This window comes from Haliaeetus leucocephalus, unplaced genomic scaffold, assembly GCF_000737465.1.
Source record: "Haliaeetus leucocephalus isolate CR32 unplaced genomic scaffold, Haliaeetus_leucocephalus-4.0 Scaffold206, whole genome shotgun sequence".
In the NCBI taxonomy this organism is placed as follows: domain Eukaryota; kingdom Metazoa; phylum Chordata; class Aves; order Accipitriformes; family Accipitridae; genus Haliaeetus; species Haliaeetus leucocephalus.
The window spans coordinates 3,561,292-3,585,421 of NW_010972642.1; the positions used below are offsets into that span (position 1 = coordinate 3,561,292).

The window sequence follows — 24,130 nt, forward strand, 5'->3', positions numbered from 1 at the left end:
AGTTGGATTGCTGAGGGGTAACTGGTCTGCTACAACATGTTAAGGTTTTCTTTTATTGCCGAGAAGGTAATTCTAGATGAATTAGGAGACATAAATACTCAAGTCCAAATAGCATACATGAGGCACAAGTGGCACCAGACAAGAAAGCAAGCTTTGCTTCCTCAAGCAGTATGTACTAAGCTATATAATCATGTATCAACGTATATTTCACCTTTAAATTAAACCATTTTGCTAAGGTTCCAGCAAAGGTGAAGGAATCTTCTCTTGCAGTTACTTACAAAATGTAATCTATGATATATTGAGGTAGTACTACTCCATTATTGATCCCTCTTCTTTGTTTAAAATACAGTTATTGTCTTTAAAGCCAACTTGGAACTTGAAAGTTTAGTGAAAGTTAAAATTCTTAACTTAAAATTTCATAGGCTAAGTCTGCAGGCCAGAGTCAATTCTGAAGCAAAAATTGCTGAATGACTAACACTGACTCTTCAAACAAAGTATCATGCTGATCCCCAACAGTATTTTTGGAAACTGTGACTCCAACAAAGCAGGTCCTCCCTAAATCTCATCTCTCTACTTTGAGATGCTGAATATTCGAGTCTGCTCTGTAGCCTCAAACCCCTGTTTTTTGTCAGAGTTATGTTTTAAGGGAAACCTTGGTTAAAGCTCTGCTGAAAGCAAAAAGGCAACACAAGTGTCCTGAAGAACAGTGTAATGGGAGCACTTTAGAATTTAAGAGAAGTTAGAGGGGTTATAACTGAAACACTTGTATTTATGGATGGTAGAGTAAAAATTGGTCAGTCATGTTGTGAGAAGAGAGCTATACAATAGAAGAATAGAAGTACATTTTGTTTCACTTCAATAAATAGCTATACAGTTAACTAACTTCTTGAAAAAGCTGAATTTTAGAAGAACTCGTGATTTAACGTGTTACATAGGAATCGGAATCCAAGGAAAGAAAGTGTGATGACAATATACTCTGAACTGCACAGATATGAACTCATTTGCTAGGATAAAGAAAATAAGTAGTCATCCTTTTGCATACTATCAGGGAAATGCATTGTTCTGGTATTTTTTATTTTGGGGGTTTGCTTTTTGCTATCCTTATAATTTCTTAAAGCAGTGGTTCCAAACTGCGGTAGGCCTATCACTAGTGGTATGCCATCTGCTTCCAAGAGTATGCGGTTTTCATTTTAATATCTCCTGTGCATAGGAGAGGCTCAACGCTTACTTGGGAAGCACCTCTACTGCCAAAGGCACTCTCAGAGCAAATTATGTTGGGGAGCCTCCTTATCAAGATAACTCCAGAAGCCAACAAAAATTCAAGCTGAGCCTTGCAACTAATGGAAAAGCCATCCCTTCTGATAAATCAAATTCTAATATTTCTTAAACAAGGGATGGTGGCATTAAGACATTTCTCTTAAGCTTAAAGTATGTGATTTCATGATATTGCATACACAAAACTTATGTTATCAGCTAATACATGTGTAAATGGTAAATGTTGATGTATTTTATTAGTCTGATCCACAAGAATATTTGCAGTACTAGATTGATAATTGGTTCAGCTCTACTGCTTTAGTACACTTACTTTAATCATATACCTCTTGGAGCTGAGACATCCAAGTGAAATTTGATGTTAATTGCTGTGTCAATGTGTTCATGGTACTGATGCTGTCCAAGCTTACTATACTTATCATGCCTTTAATTTGTTGTTTTAATCTTCTGTAAAGGCCTTATACTATTCAGCCTCTCCACTCTTCTCTCTCTTGTCTGTGTGTACTAGGTTTAATTGGCTGGTTAACTTGAATTCAGCAGTTGTCTTTGTCAGCATTTCTTATATCCAGAAGTCTGTGGCCAGGAACCTTGGTTTTCTTATCCCATTTGTGTCCGTGCTTATGGCTATGATCACAATTCACATGGTGCGGGGTGAAATGATTTACAAACCCAAAACAGGTAAGAAGCAACTCTATCTTAGGAGATATCTTTAGAGATTATTTTCACAGAAGAGATCAACTTGCATATCTAAACAAGTTCTTCCACAACACTACCCTGTTTGGTTGGAGATCTTGGGGTTTAACTCTACAAGGTTTCTGTGTAAGAGACAATGTCCATCCTCTGTAAAGATAGACCTGGAGATTCTGGATAGGCTGAAAAAGTGGAAAGCAGTCTCTGGTAAACTTATGTACGTTTTCTGTCATGTCGAGGCGTGTGTCAAAGCATTTGCCTCTGCAGGAAGAGGTATAATATGCGTGCTGCTGGTGGAGTTCATTTTGTCATGTTTGGTTCAACCTATGCCCAATGTGTTTTGGTCAGTTGAAGCAGAGTTTGCGCCTATGGTAAGGCACCAAGCACACTTGTGTTTTCTCCCTTAAGTGTGCTCCATTGCTTTGCCTGAACTTGTACCTGGGCAGCCAAGCAGTGTGGTTAGTCAGCTAAACAGGAACATGCACTAGTAGCAAAGTAGTTTTATAATGCCTTTATCTTGCAGAATATCTGATGCTTATTGTTATTTCAACATGCTTGCTTATACAACATCAAGTGTTTTTACACATTTGAAAATAACTAGAAATACCAAATAGCTCCAAATAGCTCCTGTGCAGACTGCAGATATTTTAAAACAGAAGAAGTTCTTGCACTTCTGTGGCCTCACCAGTTAGTACCTGAGCTCTAGGAAATCCTTTGATGGCAGCTACCCCTCTCCATTGACCAAGCATGGAAATATAAGTGGAGCCTAGGTGACTTGAATGAGGCTGTAAATGCCCAAACCTTGCTGTTCTTTTTCCAACAGAACCCAGAAAGTGAAAGCAAGTTGTTATTTCAGTGTTTTTGTTATAATCTAAGCAAAAATATATTAGCAATGAGGGAATGAATGCATAAATCAAATACCTGGAAATATCATAGTGAGGACATCACTAAAGAGGTTTATTCAAAACAAATAGAGCCAAAGAAATGCATCCCCTCCACAGTGCCCAAAAGCCTCATGATAATATGCAGTTGAGGTCTGCAAAGACTAGCATCAAATTAGCTAGCTTCTTATGGGGAGAATGGTGGCTGGCTGGCTCGCTGGGGCTCTCTACAGGTTTTACAATCTGAGAAGCTAAAAAAATTCTTTAGTATCCAGCCCTGAGCTGGACTATTTCATATGGACTAAATCAGTGGAATAACAAATTTGTAGATCATGTCTATCTTGGCAATCAACAAAACTAGCAGAGGTTTTTTTTTTTTGTATCAAGTGTTTTTCCTATGAGTGTTGTTTGATTTATTGTGTATTTTCCAAGTCTTTGCAGAATGCTAATCTCTACACTAATATCTGCAAAGTTTTTTATCTCCTTAGTCAAAATAAAAGATAATATACTTTGTACCTTCCAGTGAGATAATGAAATTGGAAATTCTTCAGAACTGTAGTTCAAATCTATAGGTGACCTTAAATGATTTTTATATATGCTACCTTTTTTATTTTAACGTAACTCGTCAAATATGGATCATGCATTCAATTATGTTTAGCTGTCAAGCATGGACTTCATTTGCATTTCTTCCCACTGCTATAATTTTGAGGACTGGCAGATGACCAGAGATGAGAGGGAAAAAAATGTGTATCTACCATCTAGGGTGCAATGTAGGCTTTTTATTGTAATTAAGTAGCATAGACATTCATGATTAGATCAAGGTCAAAGTAGCAGAACATTAGAGCCCAGGGCTGAAGTATAAAGGAGAAGGAAAATCACTTTCTGAAAGTTGCAATTTAATATCTATACAGATAGATTTTTTTTTTTTTAATTAAAACATTAGAAATGCAAGTATGGAGTGTATGATGTTGATCTACACAATGTGCACTGATAGAAATATTTATGCTTTTAAATATGGCTCTTGCTAGCTGATTGGACTTGTAATCTGAAGAATTCCCCACTATTGAGATCTGTGGGCTTTAATTATTTTCTTTTAAAGAAGGGATGAGATACTTATTCTAACTACATCATTGGCAAAACCCTCTTTATATTGATTAGGTCTATGTATCATTCAAGTTGCTTTTTGAACTACAACTTCAAGCAGCTTTATCTTCCTAGTTTATTAGATCTTATAATCTGCTGGAATTCCATGCCAAGAAACACAGCTAAATAAAGTATTTGTCTGTTTTGCCTCATACAAAATAATGTTTCCTAGGTAGCTGACTGAAATTACATGAAAGAGGGCCTCAGCTGATCCATTAAGAAAGGCAGGGAAACATCAGGATTTGTTGTCTATTTTAGTCTTTTTTTCAGTGAGAGTAAGAAACAAAAGTCTGCCCAACATCTTCCATTCCAAAGGAAAGGAGATGGCCTTGACCATCTTTGAGACTAGGTCAGATAAACCAGGACACAGCCATGTTGTTGCTTTGTTGAGCTGTCTGCTGGTCTTGTCATGGGGTACTCTGTGTAACTTTGTATTTCAAACCCTTGTAGAGCAGTAACACAACATTACTGCTTTTCATTCCTTCTTTGTTAATGTCCAGCCTCTAGCATACGGAGAAGCAAAAGATTATCACTTCTCTGACCTAAACCATGTAACTACTAGTTCTGCCAATGGGTTGGGCTGACCCCGTCCTTTTTGGTTCCTTTTTTTTTTTTTTTTTTTTTCTTCTGAAAATAACTCTGCATGACAAGACCCCCAAGTCCCACTTGTTTTCTGGTAGCTCCTTGGTCAAGTCACTCTGGAATTCTGCAGATTTTTCTTTTAGTCTTAAGATTTGGTCTTGAAATAGTCTAGATCCTAAACTTAAACATCACTTACAAGGAGTGGTAAGAATAGTTGCCTAGTACAGTCACATAGAACAATAAAAACTGTACCAACTCTCTGTGTTTGCAAGCTTTGATATGCTATTTCAGATTTTATTCAATAGTGCAAACAGTCTACAGGTTAATGCTGAAGAGCCAGAGTTTTAAACATTAGGTTATCTAATAAAATGCCCTTTCTTAGTACTCTAGAGCAAGTGCTTCCAATAGGTGTTAATGGATATTTCTAGGAAAAAAATTCCATACCAGAGATAGTAGGGAGATGTTTTCCCTCTGCAATCTTAGTTCACCTTAGTTTTGGAAGGTATTAGTTTATAGATACCCAAGTTATTGTAGTGCTTCAACACTCTCAGAAAGGCAGAGAAGTGCTATAACCCCTATTTGTATGGATGGCAATTTACCAAAGGTAAATGAATCTGCATTCCCAAGCCTGAAGCTAATAGTTTTGTCCTTGTTTTACTTCCATTTCCTCTGAGTCTGAGAACCAAGTTAGCAATTCCTGAACCCAGTAACCAGGTTTTAATATGCCAAATACTAGATTGGAAACTTCTCCTCTACCACAGCATGTTACTTGGAAGTCCTAAGATAATATTTCTGGCTTTGAAATGCATCCATGAAAATTCTTATTTCATCAGCCCTCTTTTGAGCTCCCTTTCCTTCTCACTTCACTACTACCCTTCCCTTGCTGCTGGACTTCAGCAGATATGCAATATTTCAATACAGTCTTGAATTGGAAACTAACCTCATTCAATCAATAGAAAGCAAAAAGCGAAGGAAAGTAATACTTTAACTGCTCAACCACAGCAACAGGTGGTTGTGGTGTGTTAAATCACTGGTAGCAAAAGGCACTTCTCTCTGTGGATTTTGGGCTGAATTGCTTTCGTAACAATTAGGTTGTGAACCAGCTGGCTTCCAAAAAAAGAATGTTTTGGAAGAAATCCAGACTGTTACTGCCTTCCCCCTCCCCAAAAAGGCATAAAGGTGAATATATCAGGCTGCATTTTCCCTCCCAAAGTGTTTTGTCTTGTATCGTTTGTTTTGGCAGCAAGTAAAAACATACCAATGTCTAATGTCTCTGATTGTTTGCAGACAGTTCCCTGCTGACGACTTTTGGGGTAATTGCTAGCGCACTGAAAAAAACATGCTGCGTGCGATATCGCTACTTTAGCGGAAGCGTGGCAAACTGGCTAGATCATGCCAAGGAAAACTATGGTGGTCAGTACAGCGAGACTCAGGTGGAAAGCACGAAGTTGCTCTCCAGGCTCTTCCCGTTGTTTGCTTTCCAAATTCTATACAGAACATGTATTATACAGGTGGGTACACAGCTTTTAAATAAAAATCTTGAAATATACTGTGACATGTGTTTACTACTCTGTCTCTAGGCATGTTTTTTTAACTGTTGCTTTACCAGCAGAGCAACCTTGCAGAGTAGTTTTAATTACCTGAGAATATACCTTGCTATATCCTCTCACGTCATCAGATAAGTAAAACTGACTTGGTCAAGACTCATTAAGGAGCTTGTGTGACTGCTTGCCACTCATTTCTCTGAAGCCTTACTGGCTGAAACATCTAGTGCTAGAGTCCTGTGCTCCTCAGGCTGCTATGTTGCAGTTATCAGAGACTTGGGCTCAGCATTCTTTGAAAAAAAGTAATTTTCTAATTTCTTAAATGTTCACTCACTTTTTGGGAAAGGTAGCAAATCTTTATTGCTCTTTTGCTTGCATATTTCGCCTGTTGTTTTGAGTTGCTGGTGTACCTGTGCTGGAAATGGGTGGTTTTCCATTTGTGGGAAGAAGCGGTCTTTTCACAGCCTCTCTATCAGGCTACGTGGTTCTTTCCGCTTCTGAGTGCGTGTACATTATATAAATGTAAATGTGTCAAGAAGCTACTTAAGCTGACATGATTCCTTCAGATTCATTTCTGTCTGGATGATCCTGGCTAAGCAGGAGTTTGAGGTAGCTTACCCTTTGGCAACTGGAATAACAAATTTATGAGCTGGCTTGGAAATTCATTTTTACTTATTGGTGTTAAAATGCTGCTTAGGGAAATTCTTACAAATATGTACCGTTTACTGCTTTATTGACACTTCTTTCGCCATCATCCTACATTCCCATCCATCTGCCTAATTCGTTCTCCTCTTCCTTCCCTGTTCCCCCCCCAAAGCACAAAAAATCCGAAGCAAACAAAAAAAAACCCCAAACCAACAAACGCACACATGTGGCTGAGGCTATGCATTAATGACCAGATGGAAATGAACCAGATATCATTAATTGGGGTTGTAATAATCGGGTATATATCTAGAAAATATAAAAGTATTTGCACTGCTGAAAGAGATGACTTTTATTCCTTTGGCAGAATTTCCAATACATTTAAGGCTCGCTCTTAGACTAGGTGATAGATCAGTATCTTTTTTGTAAAGATTAATAGTATTTTCTCCATCTTATGAAGTTAACAGCTTTCAGTGCCTGTGATTCATGTTGATGATATTTTAATTCTTATTAAGAAGTCAATTCTGATTTGCAATAGGCAGTGGAAAGAAGGAACCAATAAAATTTGCCTCAATTCTGATCTTTCATAGTTCTGTTGCCATTTATTCACCCTTTTACAATTTATATCTTCTTTTGGGAATGGAATGTAGGTGAAAAATATTTTTATTAAGAGCTAGCATTTGAGTAATTCTTTAGCACTGAACAGACTCCCAGTGAGCAGAGTTGACGATAACCATTGATGAGAAACCCTGTGTGAGCTCAGTTACTAACTATACATTAATTTTCAGACAGCTATAAAGCAGTAATATTCTACCTGCATTTGGCATTACCAGTCATGTTGAAGAGCCATGCAGAATGCTGCAGGAATCTAGAACTCTCTAAAAACAAAATAGAGTAAAGAAACCAGTTCTACACCCAGCTCTGTCATGGCTGTACTCTGTGAATTGCTGAAGTTACCTCTCTTTCTTTCTCCCATCAGTCTGTAAAATGGAGCAGATTATAACTCCCTGCTGCACATGAAATTGCAATGCTGAGTTAATCAAGCTTCCTTTAAAAAAAAAACAAACTGAAAAATCTGTTGGTAGAAGCTATTGTGATTTTTTTTTTTTTTTTTTTTTAATAAACTGAACAGATATTCTATAGAGCCTCACACAAGCAGAAGGAATTATTTCCTTTTGAAGTGAGAGACAGTGTTATAAATCTACTTAATTTCCTACCCTGATGACTGCCATTGGTGGGCTCCTCATCTGGTTATTTGTTTTCTTCTGTTTTGAATTCTCAGAAGTAGAAGGAAGTCCTCTATATAGCTGCTATGGCTGTCAGTTACATTAACCTGGTTCTAAGACTGTGGCCAAATCTTCATTCCCTGTAGCTTTTAAAGCCACATGCTGGCAAGAGCATCTTAAAAACTACTCCCACCTTGAGCACAGAATCAGAAGTTCAAAATAACTCTGCATCTTGCTATTCTAAAATTCTGTTCTGTCAAACACTGTCTGTGAGAAGTGACTAAAGTATTATGCAGAACCTTTTAGTATATTGGCTGATAGTTCTAAGTAGGGATGATCAAATAAACTCATGGACTGCTGCTTAGATTTGTTAAATTCAGGAGCAAATGAAATAGAAGGAAAATGCTACATTCTGGCAGAGAATGAGAATGTCACTATCTGAAAGGCTTTCATCATGAATGGTCATTTCTTTTGGCCAGCAGGTATTTGGTTTACGGTGACTTCTTCAGAAGGAAAAGAGTTGGAGAAGTTTCCAAATGTAGTAAAAATCTTATCCATGAAAGGTACTTGCTATACTTATGGAGTGGGGTTTTATTCTTCAATACAGATTCCTTCAGGATATTATCTCCAAACCATGAATTCCAACTTGCATTTCAGTGGATTCGTCTTGCCAGTTGCAGCAATGAATGTGATAAGCATCGTGCCACTACTGATTCTTGTTCCTATTCTGGAACAAATTAACTCGTGTCTCTTTAATGCCAAGGACACTGGACGTTCTCCAACAATTTTCATTGGTATGTATAAAATACATGTGTTTATGCAGTTTCAATATGTATTCTGTTTTGAAAGAGAAACTTCAGTAGCTGATGGATGATCCTGTACAATTATTTCTGACTATAAAAGGTAAGATGGAATTGTTTTGGGATTATGCTCAGAGGTAAATATGTTTCAGAGGAATTGTTGAAAAGAAGGTCCTGAAAAAACATTGTAGATATCAAGAAAAAATGCATCGCTTTTGTGTAGGACAGAGACTGAGACTCTTCTGACCGATAAAAAATTTTGAGACATGCTCATAAATAACTAGGAGTCATCCTAAGGAATGGGTTAGAGAAACGGCACTAACCATTTAGGCCTGACACTTACTCTGACTTGGTTATCTTCTGTATGTTTGTTTATCCATTAACTTTTGGAAAGTTAATTTACTTTGAAAGTTTTGAGCGGGGATGGGAGAGTCCTTTGGTTGGTTGCTCTCTGATACTGGAGAAGTATTCAGTGCTCAGAATGGTGTTTGGATTTAAATAACTAGGTTATGAACACAGGCTTTGTTTTTCTGATATTTTTATGCTATAACTGCATCGGCATTAGAACTGTAGCTCATAAAAGGGAAATAGTATTATCTCTTGTACAGTTTATTCCAGACTCTTCCATTGCATCACAAGTGAAATAAAAGTACCTAGTCTAATTGTGTGTCTGCAATAGGTCTTTTTAGAACTGGCAAGCAGAAGAAAACATGCAGACAACTATGCAAAACAAATGGATGCGTATCACTGGACTGCTGTTCCCATGGAGCAGGCCGAACAATTCACAGGTGGCAGGTTACTTGGAGAGGTACAGCTTTCCTCTCTAGTACTAGAATTTTCATTTGTATATCTAGTATTGGATAATTGTCCAGGTGTTTAGTAATTTTATTTATTAAAATCATAAACTGAAACATACCTTGCTGTACATTCACTTAAAGTAAAGCAAAGCAGGATCTCCAGAGGTGAAGTATTATCTCATTCTCATAGATGTGGTACAAAGAAGTATTCTCTGTTGAGTCCCCGTGTTTTCAACATAAAGTGTTGTAAGCTCAGGCTTGCAGATTGGCACTCATTTTGGAGAAATTCATAGCATAGAAGTAATGATGGTTTTAGTAGAGGTTGGGCCTCCTTCTGTTGACACTGATGTGAAATTTATTTTTTTTTTAATTACCCCATAGTGCCAAACCTCTTATGTTCTACGATCTGTAAGAAACCTCTGCAACCCTCTTCTGATATCAGCTACATCTAGCACCACCAGAAAAGCAGCTTCCATTCTGTGTTCACTTAAATCTATTCCTTTTCGTAGATACTCTCATTAAACTTCCTACTTTTTTTTATCTTCCAGCCTGCATTACAAACCTCAGACAAAAATATTTATAAACGACTATTTTCTCAGTGTGTTACTATTAATTCAGTGCCCCGTGGCAAGCAGCACAGTGAGTACTGACACACACAGAGGTATTAATCTGACTAAATTAGCCTAATTAAGAGTGTTATTAAGTTTTATACAAACCAGATGCATATAACACAGCAGGTTGCAATTACCCTAGTTTTTAAAATAACATCTGCATTAAAACACAAAAAGCACATTCAGATAATAATTTTCCTTAAAACCATGGAAATTTCAAGTTAGTATTAATGTTCTATCCTGTTATGTTGAACAGCAGTAGAATATATGCAGTGGTTTATTCTTAATAGCGTCATTTATTAAAATAGCCTCCTGTTAGGGGTGATAAATTACCTGAGGCATAAAAATACCTGTGAGTACAGGCGATGGCTTTAGATATCCAAGTATATGACTGCACCTGCAAATATGGTAGACCTCTAAGTGCCAATATTTTTGCCAACAGTTAATTAGGTTCACAATTATTTTCAGGAACAAAATTGGAAGTATAAATAGGCTGTTGGTGTTAAGCCAGCCTGTAACTATATTTTAATTCAAGTCTTGTAAGAAGAAGAAATTTAAATAGTTTTCTGGAAATTTTCAGTATGTCAAGAATAACAATTTTCAAGGACAAACCATATAGACAATGTTGAGCTGAAATATCTGATTGCTCTGTAATAAGAATCTACATGGAAACTGTAATCTATGTTACTTTCTCTATAGTTGTTGGTTTATTTGTAAATTAGGTATGATCTAAAAAACCTTAAAATCCTAACGTGAATTTAGATTGTCTCCCAAATATATTGAGTATCTGGACCTCTTTATGAAAAACATGAATATTTCATAAACTTAGAATTTTTCCAGTTTTATAGTTGTTTGGTTTGGGGGGGGGGTCTTTTATATTTTATGTTGCTTGATTTAGTCAATAGTATAGAAGATTCAGCACAGAACTGAAGGTGTGTCTTCTGGATAGTTGTCCATCAGCTACACACAAGAGGCTCTAGCTGAAGTACCTGAGCCACAGAAGTTCTTGCACTAATATTCTTAATGCCTCATTATACTGAAATGTCTTATTAGTCTTGGATTTACTCCATCCAAGAGCGACGCGGAGAACAGCTCTCCGTACACAAAAGCAAGCCTCCAGTCCAATGTCTATTTGAGGTGATTTGGGAGTTGATGATGACCATTTCTCCCTAAAAGATGGTCTAGTTTAAACAAGTATTAATTCCAGGAAAGCTTTTTGACCTGTTTTACTTGGGATATGAGATCAGGAATCACAAAGATCCAATACAACCTTAGTCACTAGATAATATAAACAACCTTGTCCTAGAATCAGCCCCAAGTGTTCCTAAAAGCAGCCTGTTCCTCTATAAAACGAAAGCCTCAGATGGTCATTCCAAACTGCTTGTTTTAAAGAGGACTGAAGGGATAAGAGGTAGAAGGAAAACCAGGTCTCCAAGGCTCTCCGTTTCTTCCTCTGCCACATAATGCCTTAAAAGAAATATTACAGTTGTTGGGCATTCAGAGGTTACTTTTTTCTGAAATGTTTTGGCTTTTAGTAAGGAAAATGCTTAAAATATAGCACTGTGTAGTAATATAGAACTGCTTGAGGTTTCTTTAGTACTAACATAATTTTTTATTAGGAGAACTCTTGCTTTGGTAGATTACAAGAAGCTCCTTGAGGGCTTTTTACCTGGCCTTGATAAGGTGCATTGGCTAGAAAATGCAGTTGAATTCCCTCCTGTCATCAATTTTCAAGCAATAATTCATTGATGTTCTTATTAAGCACTAGAGGGGCCTTAACAGCAAAACAGCCTCCAAGCTTCTGGTTAGGCAGGGAGGACGGTATTCAAAGTCATGAAAGCTGAGAAAAACTGTGCTGGTAGAAGGGTGTGAGACTCTGCTGCTGAGAAAAGAAACAGATGCGTGCAAAAACATAAGAAGGCTAAGGCCACTTAGCTATTTCAGTTTTCTGCCCCTTCTGTCCTGACACCCAAAGAGACAAACTTTATATATGTTATAAATATAACATTAAAAAAAGCCTTTGACTGTCAATGTCAAATCTAATAAGTGTAACAATTTCTGGTTGCAAAGTGAGCCGAGGCTTTGTAAGACAAGTGGAAAAACATAGTCCAGGTATTTGAGCCAAAGAAGTCAAAAGAAACCAAATTCTTACACCTCTACTTGCATTATAGCTTAGAAATGCTGAGGAATCACAAACTTAGTCATAATGAATGGGACCTCAAAACGTCAGAAGTATAAATGTTTCAAGTTCAGGAGACTGACTTGAAAACTTTGCTTTCTTTGTGTTTTCTGGTAGGCTACAACCATTTCATACTGTCAACATCAAGAAATGTAGAATAATACATTTAAATAGTATCCTCTATGCAATATGTGGTGAAGTGTGTGGTATTTAAAATACATCCAAGTTCATTAGAAGCTTTTATCTTGCATTAGGAGGCTAAACATATAGGTGGGGTTTTTTCCTGCCTTGTGTGCTTGTGCAGTACTTGTGCCCTACCTCTGAGGCAGGGGGTAAGACTCCATGCATTGCATGTGCAGTAGTATACTGAAAGATATTGTGGATCCCGTGTATTACAGATCGTGCAGTGATACTCCTTCAGGGAGGCAACTGTGGTCCAATGGTTTATGTGTAGTCACTCAGGAAGCTGGAGTTTGTCTTCCGGTAAGGCAGCTCATCTCATCCTAAAATGTTAAATAGTCCAGCAAAGGCACTATCCAACAAACTTTCAGAAGTAGTTCAAGGGAACCCTATAGTGGATGGAAAGGAGGAAATGTTGGAATGCTTGATCTCCTGAGGCGTGATGTGCATTGCTGATCTTTTTCTCTCCCAGCTACCGTGGCCTGCAGCCTTAGAAATCCAGTACTTCAACTGCACTACTTCTTTTTTGTGTAGAAAACAACTGGGTAAAGCATACAGTGTCTGTGTGTATTTCAGAACCTTACTGCTCCTTGAATAGAAGAATTTCCCCCTGCTTGGTAGTCTTGTTCCTACCCAGTCTTTTGTGATAACTGGAAGGAGTGCTGCTTTTCCTTTCTTTCCTCCTTTCTTACCTCCCTCAGACTTTAAAATAAGTTCTTTTTTGTGACTTCGCTCTTCAGAAAAGTTTTTCCTTGCTCATTTATTCTGCATCCCTAAATTCTTTCCGTGTTGAGCTGGTGTCCCTTTGTCATATGTTTATAGAGTTAGGCTTGTGGTGTAGCAAGTACTCTTTATTCATGTTCATGTGTCCAAAGAGGATGTATGGGGTGGGGGAGCTTCTTTTGCATCTCCTACGACTTTGCTTCACTCTAAATAAATGATGATCCTGTAATGACAGCCTTGGTGAATGCTCTCTGTGCTCTTTACCCAGTTGTAGGTCAGTTATCTGCTGCACTTTCTGTGATGGTTGCTGGCTTCTCTGAAATACACCGAAAGCATTTCCCTCAGGTGGAGCAGACGCTTTCCGAGGAGGTTCTCCTGGTCTCCTCCATGCCTTGCTTCCACTTAGCTCCTCAGTACATCCTACTTGGAGTGGCTGAAGCCTTGGTAACTCCCTCCTGTAAGTAAGATCTAATAGGCTAAAGCAAGAGTGTCCTGATTTGCAGAGAATGATATCAGCTTCCTAAAAATAATTACTGTCATCTGATATTTTATCCCTGGCTCTCTTCCATGGGCTTAATGAGCAGATCTGTGCTTTACCTGCTTCAGAGTAGCATAATTTGTCTTTCTGGCTGTAACTCAGAGTGAGCAATGACATTGTTCCAGATTAACTGGAAGGCAACACAGCCGGGTCAGGTCCCTGGGGTGTGTAACCCACCGTTTGGTGGGGGCATGATCAGAGCAGTGAGACCCTGCGCTTGGGTGCATGACTGGTCTTGAAGCTGAACGTGCTTCAGGTTGGGGCTGGACCAGAGGAGCTCCTGAGGTTCCTTCTGACCTGAACTCTTCTGTGATGATTTTCTTGAGATAGAACAAATATGTACATGACAGCTGAGCTGTGGTTACGGTCTGTGAGCACTTTTGAGGCCACAGTCAAAGCAAGGTGAAGCAATTTAGCTTAACCCTTTTCATCTGTGGACCCAGCTAATAGAATTATTATGGATTTTTCACTGACGCAGGGTGTATGCAGGCGGGTAACACAATTCAACTGACAGGCTAACCTGGAGAATATTGTAAGCAGATGCAAGATTTTTGTTTGTGCTCAAGTCAGGAGTCATGCAAACATGCCTGCACAAAGCATCATGCCTTAGCTTGTGGCATGGAGCCAGAGATAAACACTCCTGTTTTGCAGAGCACAGGCAGAGCTTAGCTCACGCCTGCCATCCATAAATTATGTAGATGCATTCTTGATTGTGAGTCTGAACCTTCTCTCCCTTCCATAATTTACCTTTCCACCTCTACACTGACATTCCTGAGGCTTATTTTCTTTTGAGGGGCACACAGAGTGCTTACCAGTGTTTTCCCTTGCAGAGCTTAAAAGAATGTTAATATTACAAAAATAATGTAATCAACATTCACTTAGAGACACAGATAAAGTCATTGACTAGCTGATCTCTGCAGGAATTTAATTCTACAGGTTGAGTGTCTATTGTTCCAGGACAACCCCAGAAATGCTCAGATTTTTATTTAAGAGTAGGAAATATCTTCAGTGTCTCAGCTTTGTTCTTACACTCTAAGACTGCTGAGAGCTGTGGGTCACGGTCTGTCACTAAAAAGGTAATTTTCCCTAGTTTTAAATACTTAGCACTTTCATAATGCCTCTTCATCCGATAGCTCTCAAGTACTTAACCGAGACAGGTTTCTAGGCAGGTAATGTGGTTTCTAGGTTACAGGCTAAGTGTAACTGAAAACTGTGACCTTCTCTGTTTAGCTTAACAAAAAAAAAGGTTAGGAGGTGGCTTGCTTACAGTCTTCTCATGCAGAAGCATGCGAAGCATATTGCTGGTAGAATAAGGCTTTCTAATCTAGCACGCTGGGATACAACAGAAGTCCAGTAAGTGGAAGGTGACATTAGCCTTTAGAAAAGAAAAAAAACCTCCATCTTGGTTTTTTGGGGTTTTTTTGTTGTTGTTTTGTTGGGGGTTTTTTTTATATTTTTAAAGGATTGTGATTAGAATTTCTTAGGAAGAAAATTTTCTTCCCTATTTAAATAAAGATCGAGCATCTTGCTAAAAGCTGTGGTCAGAGGTGCGATTCAAGAACCCAGTAAATGGGGTTAAGTCTGAATTTGAGACTTGCATGTAGAAAACAAAAGGTAGGTACCTAAAATAGTAGGTTACTGCTGTAGCTGATGGCGATGCAGGCCTCCATTCACTTGCCCACACATAGGTGTCTGGCACCATTTGTCATGGAGTATCTCGGCTATACACGTGCGGCAAGCAGGCTCTTTTTGGTACCTGTGTGGCCTCCAGCTGCTGCTGGAGAAGAGCATGGTTTTTCCGTAGGTCTTGCACCTTAATCAGACAGCCCCGTGCAGATGGCTAAGGTGCACTAGAGTATTTCAGGCAGCACTGGGCACCTGTATTCAGGCTACTGAACTGAGCTCTAGGTTTCTGCTTCAATTTGAACTGAATTGCTGTTCAGGAACCATTCAGTGGATCTCCATGGATGGTAATGACAGCCTAGACACTTAAGTAGTTGTTTCACCTTTCCTGACATTTTCCTGCCTTTGTTATGCAGAAGGTCAAATTCAATTATCATAATAATTTACTTGACCTGAAAGTACATGATCCAAGTTGAAGACAGAAATGTTCACACTTGTAATCAGAGGGAAGAGAGGAGATATCTTATTTCCGAAGCACTTGGTTAGAGGAGCTAGATTTGGCATATTGAACTCTTTATCTACACTGAACCCTGATAGTTACAATTGTGTTTATACAATATATTTCAGTATCTTGTTGATAGGAGTTTTATATAATCATCTGCTTCAGGTGGCATAAGCATCTCTTAGAATAATATCAGCATTTAATATTTCTCTAGCACTGAGGTGGTCTTTAAAAAATAAAATAAAATAATGATAAAATAATTGCTCTCTTCCACAGTGTTAGAATGTAAGATCTCACAGGCCTCTGACAGCTTGAATTTGTAACCCCAGCTTGGTTTCAACTAGGAAATTACTCTTTTAAAGCCCAATGATTTTGAGGGGGGAAACAAAACCAAAACAAAAAAACCCCCCCCAAAAAAAAAAAATCCACAGAAAAAAAAAAATCCACAGAAAAAAAAAAACCAAACAACTCCATCCTGTGGGACAATATTAGCAGGCATTTGCCCCCACAGTGCATGAGATTGCTGGTGAAGGGAAGCCAGCCTGCTGGCCACAGCAGCTGTGTTACACTGCCAGTGTCCAAGCCTTCTGGTGCACTGTAACTACTTTGCCCTACAAAGGGTTAGCAGATTTGCAGTGTTTGCTGAAGTGCTGCAAGAATATCATCTGCCCATCAACACGTCTCAAAGCACTTAGAAATGGGAAGCCCTGTAACAAACAGCTCTGTTAGTTAAAGGATATATTGGGGATCACTTCACCCACCGATGAAATGCAATAGTCTCCAGGGTGAAATGCAGCAGCTGTTTAATAGTTCACAGCAGCATCGTGGGAGAAGCGAGGAACAGAGTATGCAATTGAAACAGCAGGGGTAATTTAGGTAAGTAGGATGCAATTACCCAGGCTGAATTTGGCCCAAGATGCATGTTTTGCACCCCTGCTTTTAGAAGGGAGGACTAACCAAAAACTTCTTAGGCTCTTAGTGATTCAAATTAGCTAGGACACTGACTGTACAATGTTTCAGACTGTACTGTTACATCTACAGATGGTGTCCCAGGCTCACCTGCTTTTTCTTGCCCTCAGGCTTTCGGTTCCCATTGCGAATGAGGAAAAAACACTGCCTGTGGGTTGGTTGGGTTTTTGTTTTGGTTTTTTTTTCTCTTTTCCTTAATATGCTTGCAAAGCTCTCATTTGGACATCCAAATTAAAAAGGGTGGAAGATGGTGATTGCAAAGTTTCATTTGTATTCAGAGATGCTTCAGGCAACTCAGCATCCAAATAGGATCCTCTTCTGACAAGTTTCTCAAGCTGAAGGTCATTCAAACTCAACTAATAAAGTGGGGTGGGAGACACTGGGGCTTGGAGAACAAGTGTGGATGAGGCCTTAAGGTATGAAATTAGGAAACAAGGTATTGATCATCAGGAACAGTTGCTCAAAAAGAACAGCTGTCATAACGACTTACTGCTACTGTAACCTAGTTTAGCCAAATTACAACTGGTGGGAGTATTTATAGTCATCCATGCTACAATGGCATGCTACAGCTCCACCTCACCACCAAAGCTGTTGCTTCTTCTGGTTTAGTCTTCTGGCAAGAAAGTGAAGAACAATGTCTTAAAAATTAGCCAGTGACTCTGGGGGTTGCTCTCTGGGGAAGAGGAGCATTGTCCAGCCTTAAGCTAAAGCAAGGTAACTGTCCAGGTTAAGGTAGAGCTCTGGATTTTGGAAGTATTTACTAGTGGCTGCGCTGCATTGGCTCTGGCATAGGAGGTCCCGCTGTCCTGCAGTTAAATATCACATCTGCTGTCTTCACGCTTGCTGACTGTGGTGGTGTTTCTCTTGTCTATGCTATGCCTGAGGTTTGAAAAGGTGAAAGCAGTGAAAGATCTTTACGTGCTTGTGGAATATCGATAGTTGTATGTGGCATGGTTTGTTATGGAGAGTCTTTTAAACAGTTTAGATAACCCTTTGTTAATAGGGTACATACTAACATGTCTGAATACCCTTCTGCAGCAAGTACATACTCTGTGTAAAATATGGAAAGTCCCTATTAGAGACACTTTTGGATTTTTCTCTCTTATCTATCTTCTACCATCATTTACTTTTTTTTTTAAACTTGTAACTGTATCTGGTTCCTTTCTAAGGTTCCTTACTTGCATTCCGGCTTGTGCCAGAAAGAATTAGAGGGATTTCCATGCATTTTTTAACTCTCTTTAATGGAGCTGGCTGCTTTATGGGAGCTTTCTTTGTTCACACAGCCCACGCAGGCACTCAAGGTAAGAATATGCTTATGACCGGTGTTCCTGAACAGTTTTCTATTATTATTGATTTGGAGAATTAGGCAGCAGAATTAAAGGGGACGCCAAAGTTTTATTGATTTGCTCTCACAATTAAGATGGAATTAAGATAGGAAATAGCCTTCCAGCTGTATTCATCCAATTTTAATGAGTCATCTTAGTTTTGATAGTTGGAGTAATTAGAGGATGGCATCTTGCAGGAAGCCCTCACCTCCAATCTCCATACTTCTGTTCTGGAAGACAAGAAAATAAATAGTCTAGGAAGCACCTTTTTATGTTCATGAAGAAGTACGTTCATGTTAGCCACACTTACGTGGAAGCCTCTGGCCATGAGAGCAAGCTTAGTGCTTCAAAGAATGGACAACATGCTTTTCCTTCTGTTCCACAGTGTTGTAGGGGAAAGGAGGTTAGGTTGAGTGTTTCAAAGCTGTCTGGAGAATTTGTTCCCCCAGACCCACTACTACTCTCTTGCCTTCTTTATGCCCCTCCCTTTGCTCAGCTACTGGAAGAACCAGGTTCTGTGACAATATGGTCTCACTGTGGTTTTACTGTTTTGCAGATGAATACTGCAATTCCCAGAGAACTTAGTGTTTCAAAAGGAGTTATTTCAGATTCAGCCTGTTGAGGAGCATTTAGTGTAAGCCCTGAACTGGAGATTTTTCTGGGTTGCTGACTTTCCAGACAGGCCAAGGGTTTCTTAAAGTCTTTTTTTCCTTTGCTGATGAATCTTTGTTCAATACAGAAAAGACTTGTTTCACAAGTAAATTTAAAAAGTAGAGCACCTGAGTTCTTGAAACAAAGGACGGGGATCCCTTTGTTCACATGCCTGAAATAGTTCCACTTGCTGAAGCAGTACTTTGAAAGGTGTTCCGCTGATAAGCTTCCTTGTTACTGCACTACATAGAACTGTTCTCTTACAGAGCACAACCGCTGGCCCTAACGCATGACACCATTGCAATTACCATGACTGCAGAACTTTGTAACTCCTCATGATTAAGTTTTGGGTTCCTTTCTTCCCTACATAAGGAGCCATGTAACTTAAAAACAAGGAGAAGTGGGTTTTTTGAAAGTATGACAAGAACTTTTAATTCCTGCTTGCAAGATCTGAACAAACGAATGGTTCTTTAACATGCAGTGCTATTTTTAATTCAATTAAAATCTTAGTATGAGGTATAAAAGCATCACCTAGAGATGGGTGAAAACCAGGAATGCTTACCCAAATGAATCAGGCAGAGAACTATTAAGTACCAAGACATCCAGTGTGGAGAGCAGAGCTTCTTGAATGTCCCCCAGTGGAATAGATTATTTTTTTTAATTGGGTAATATGGGTTCAGTGAAACTACACTTCAAGAAAGACTGTGTTGCTGACTTTTTTTCTTCCCCTCCCCACAAAAGTATGGGAATTATTAAGGTTGAAATATTTTGTTTTAGTAAAATTGACATATTTTACTGACATTTGACTTTGGGTATAATTAAATATTTATAAAATAATTAAGCATAATGTCAGCATGAAAATATTTTTACTGTAGTTGTGCCACTATATATGTAACTTATTTCTTTACAGAAAGTTTTCATACAAAGCAATAGAGGAAATCAATTTTCGCATTTGGTTTGCAATTCAGTAGATTTTTGTCTAATTTTATATCAAGGCAATTTATTCCTTTTCTGTAAGCCTGTATGAAAACATTTAATTGAGTCAAAAAAGAAAATGTTCATTTCTTGCCAGAAATACTGTTCTATCAGAGCCTTCAACTTCTTATCCTGGCTGGGACCAAAAAGCCTGAACTCTCAAAATTCTCCACAGTCTGCAGTTGCCATGTTCTAACCCTTTTTGCTCAAGATTTTTGAGCAAATGGAAAAAGTTTCCTGGCTAAAATACTCCTCACTTCTATGAATTTGGATGGCAAACTTCTCTACTTAGCTTTTGGAAAAAAAAAAAGGTGTAACTTATGTCTTCATTTAACTTTGTCAAACCTGCCATTCCTGTAGATGGAATTGACTGCACTATTATCCTGAGCAAAAGTCACTCTTAAATTTCCAAGGAATTCAGTGACAGTCTGTATTCAGATTAAGGTGCTGTAATGGGACTGAATAAGCCCCTAAATAGGGGAAGTCCTCTGCAAAACTTGAAAAACTTTAGAGAAAATATAGTGAAAAGTGTTTAACATTTACTCTGTTGCTCTAGTTAGAAGCGTTAGAGATTACTTTCCCTATTAATATGTAAACAACATAGTATTGGGCTCTTACCCAGTGAGATTTCCCTTATTTTTAGAAATAAAATGTATCTCTTTCCTAGTGTTCCCTGCTTGAATGAGATTAATTATTCCAACTTACCACAATTCACGCAATTCACAGCTTGTAAATAATGGAGATACTCCTGTATCTTCATTTGTGTTATAATGCTTCAGACTGAAGACTTAGAGTATTCCTCTACTCATCCCTGCTAGACTTTTTGTCCTGCTGGCTCATAAATCAAAATAGGCTTGGGATCAGACTTCTGGAGCTGGGTATAGACTATAACAGAACCAAAGAGGCATTTAGGCTTGGTTTTGGTTTTTTTCCTAGTTTGACAGGAAATGTTATATACAAAATTCTCTTGTTCCATCTGTACTTTTCCAAACTCTTCTACTGTGCTTCTTATGGTGTTCTTTGGTGCTTGTGAAGAAAAGCTTAAGATCCACAAAATAATAATTTTTTAATTTATAAAACCTAATGGTTACCTATTGAACCTTCTAGAGATGACAGCACTTCAGAGAATAAAACTGTGACCTCTCTTAGGTCAAATTAAGATCGAATGACACAAATTATGCTCTCATTACTTGCATTTGTTTGGGTTTTTTCAGCTCTGTTTAAAGAGCTGGTAAAACATTCAGTATCTGGACAGTGTATGGAAGTGGGGGTAAAGCAAACCAACTGGAACTCTTTTTTTTTTCCCTAAAAAGCTGAGCTATTTTATTTATATTGGAAGACCAAGTTCTTTCTCTTTTGCTGAAAGAAGATGATAGTGTTTATTCAATGGTTTTGTAAGATTTAACAAGGTTTAGTGTGTGACTCTTGGGCTATGGGTGCTTTTGTCTTGTCCCATGATTCTTGTTTCACTAAAACCTGAGCCAAGACTATTTCTGGTTCTCCCATCTCTAAGCAATGAGACCATGTTTGCCATGAAGCAATTCAGGATACAGTGAAGTAGATCCTCCAGTGTGTATTTTGAAGTGCTGAAGCACAGAGGGTGTTGACAAAATTTAAACATTTTTATATCCTATTTCATGCCACTAGTTTAGAATTTTATTTGGGTTTTTATTGGCAAAGTTGATCAGATATCAGTCACAGTCAAAGCTGCATTAATCATTTTTAACGCATCTATGGAGGATGGTGTGAATATGATAAAATAAGACTTTTTAAAAAACTGACGAGTGCAAACAGATGACGGGTGACAGCGATATTTTCGGTACAAGCTGGGAAACTGCTTTCTTTTGGATCTTTTACCTCTCCTAACATTTTAAGGGAAGAAGATGCAAGACAAAACCTGTCCTCCTATGCCAATCATTTCAGAATATATTTCTCTAAAAATATTAATGTAAATATGTAAGAAAGAGGCTGGGGGGGGGGAAGGTCAGAAAAAGGAAACTGCCCCAGACACAGTTTTCCTGCTTGAACTTAGAGAACTGGGGGTGGTGGTGGTGGTGGTTTTTGTTTGTTTGGTGGTTTTGGTTGGGGGGGGAGTTGTTTGGTTTTTTGTTTGGGTTTTATTTTTTCTCCAGTTTGGAGCCTTGTGTGATTCTCAATACCAAAGATGATAAAGCTAAAGGATATTTCTTGCAGTCCAGATGGTAGTGTCCACTGGTGCCTACTTAGCTAATAAGGATTAGAGGCGGACTGAGACTTTAATTTGGGTATGATTAAACACTAAATATATGCCCACTAACTTGATGAAATGATGGAAGGCAATACAATCCTTTTCTAAGATACAAATTAAATTTTTCTAGAATCGTAGTCTAGGTTGCAGTATAGCTATAAAAATGCGGGAGTTGTACAGAATAGACTAACTTCTGGCATGTGGCTGTTTTGCTTTGTCTTCTGTGTTTTCCCAATACTAAAATATGATGGTGTTATTCAGTAAACAAACTGAATGCCTTCCTGCGCAACTTTGGCCTTTGTTGTGAATCCCTTGAGAGCTTCAAGGGTGCCACCATAGTAACAGATAGCTTGTGTACACAAGCTATGTCAAAGACTGGCTTACAGCCCTTTCCACGTCGTCTTTAACGTCTAGTATTGCCAGCGGTTTGTCACTGTTGCTCAACCACCAGAAGCAGCCCAGGACAGTGTTTTTGTCCGTGTCCTAGTCCTCGCTTCACCTACTTTTCTGCCTGTGTTGGTAGGATCAGGTGTTTTCTCTTGGTGTTGTATAATATTCCTCCTTCTTGTACTACCTGAGCATTTTTGATGCAAAATCGATATGACTGCAAAATGTCAGTAAAAGTTTACCAGGCACTTTATTTCAACACTGTATGGTATAGCAGGCTTGAGGAACTGACTCTGCCTAGACTTAATCTTCTAATTTGTTCTAAATTTGCCATGAAATGCATAACCAATTCACCTCTAAACAATAAGAAAAGAGTCTTTAAAATAGACACAGCTAAAGGAAGCTTCTGATTCTCTGTGGTGATTCATGCTACAAAGTATTTCCATTGTTGAAATAAAAAAGGAAATCAGGAGCTTGTTGTAGAAAGTTAATTCCCAGTGAGCAATTATCTATGTGACAAACCAACCTTGTAATTGGCACTTCTGTTGGCAATCTCCATAGAAAAGTAAAGGATTGACAGAACCCAAAGGCAGTGTCTTTTGGGGGAAAGTGAATTGTTAGCATATTGCATGCTGATTCAAGGATGAGAAAGTACTGGACTCTTCAAACACAGTAGTGCCCAAGGCATCTTCCTCCAGCAAAACCAAACAAACTGGCCCAGTAAGTGCCTGATGTTCACGGCTGAGAGTAAAATCCTGAAAGTATGAACCCCAAACGCAGTCAGTGGAGGGTGCTGGAGTCTGCAGACAGCTTGTGGAAGGTGTTAGTGGGGTAAGGGGTGAAAGCACCTAAAGGGAGTTTTGCTGCCTGCAACACACCGTTGATGTTTTAACACCAATGGTTGTTTTCCCAAAGCTTCCTGCCAGCAGAGGATTCTCTGTGCAGTGAGCGTAAGTAGAAGTAAATGTAGTCCAGGCTTATCCTCTCTTTCATGGAAAACCAAATTCCACTTAAAAAGGAAAAGAAGAAATAAGAAAAGTAAGAAGTAAATATTTTTGGCTGAAAACAGGAAACAGTTACATTAATATTTGCTGTATTCACTGATGAAGATGTGTATTGGCAGTCGGATAATAGTCTGGATATCTCTAGGACTGCTGCCACCCCTGTTTCTCTGTAGAGAAAGGCACCTCGACAAACCTTGTTGCCCCTCACTGAAAGGAAAAGAAAGCCTTGCTCCTACCTCTTGCTTCAGATAGAGCAGTAAAAGAGAGAGAGCACGCATGCTATGAGAGCTGGAGACTTACCATGCCCAATATAATTTTGGCCCTGGCTATGCTGTTGCTCACTTATAAAACAGGATTCTCCAAAGGCTTTGTGTCGTTATCGTGGCCTCACTGTTTAAACACTGGCAATTACTAAAGAAGCAGATAGGAGACAGAGCAATGATCTTTGACCCAGGCCACGGAGGAGACTGGTGGTGAAGTGGGGGCAGAATCCAGCGCTCCTGCTTGCTGGGCTGCCCTCCCACCCTGATAAAACCAACTATTTCCACTTTCAATGCTTCAATATAGTGCCTTTGCTAGCATTAAGACAGTTTCAAAGGTCCATTTTACTCTGTTCTCTTAGAAGCTTAGATTCCTTCCCCCCCCCCCCCCCGCGCCCC

At 38.8% G+C, this 24,130-nt stretch overlaps 1 protein-coding gene across 1 annotated transcript in view; it reads left to right on the top strand.

Moving 5' to 3' along the window:
* SLC15A5 (solute carrier family 15, member 5) overlaps nt 1-24,130 on the top strand; it is a gene marked incomplete at its 5' end in the record, with an annotated part of 34,991 nt that overhangs the window by 6,542 nt on the left and 4,319 nt on the right. The window contains 5 exons of the mRNA XM_010566335.1: nt 1,781-1,950; nt 5,856-6,079; nt 8,588-8,774; nt 13,539-13,727; nt 18,072-18,203. Of these exons, the coding sequence (XP_010564637.1) occupies nt 1,781-1,950; nt 5,856-6,079; nt 8,588-8,774; nt 13,539-13,727; nt 18,072-18,203 (902 nt within the window). The remainder of the gene's footprint in view (nt 1-1,780; nt 1,951-5,855; nt 6,080-8,587; nt 8,775-13,538; nt 13,728-18,071; nt 18,204-24,130) is intronic.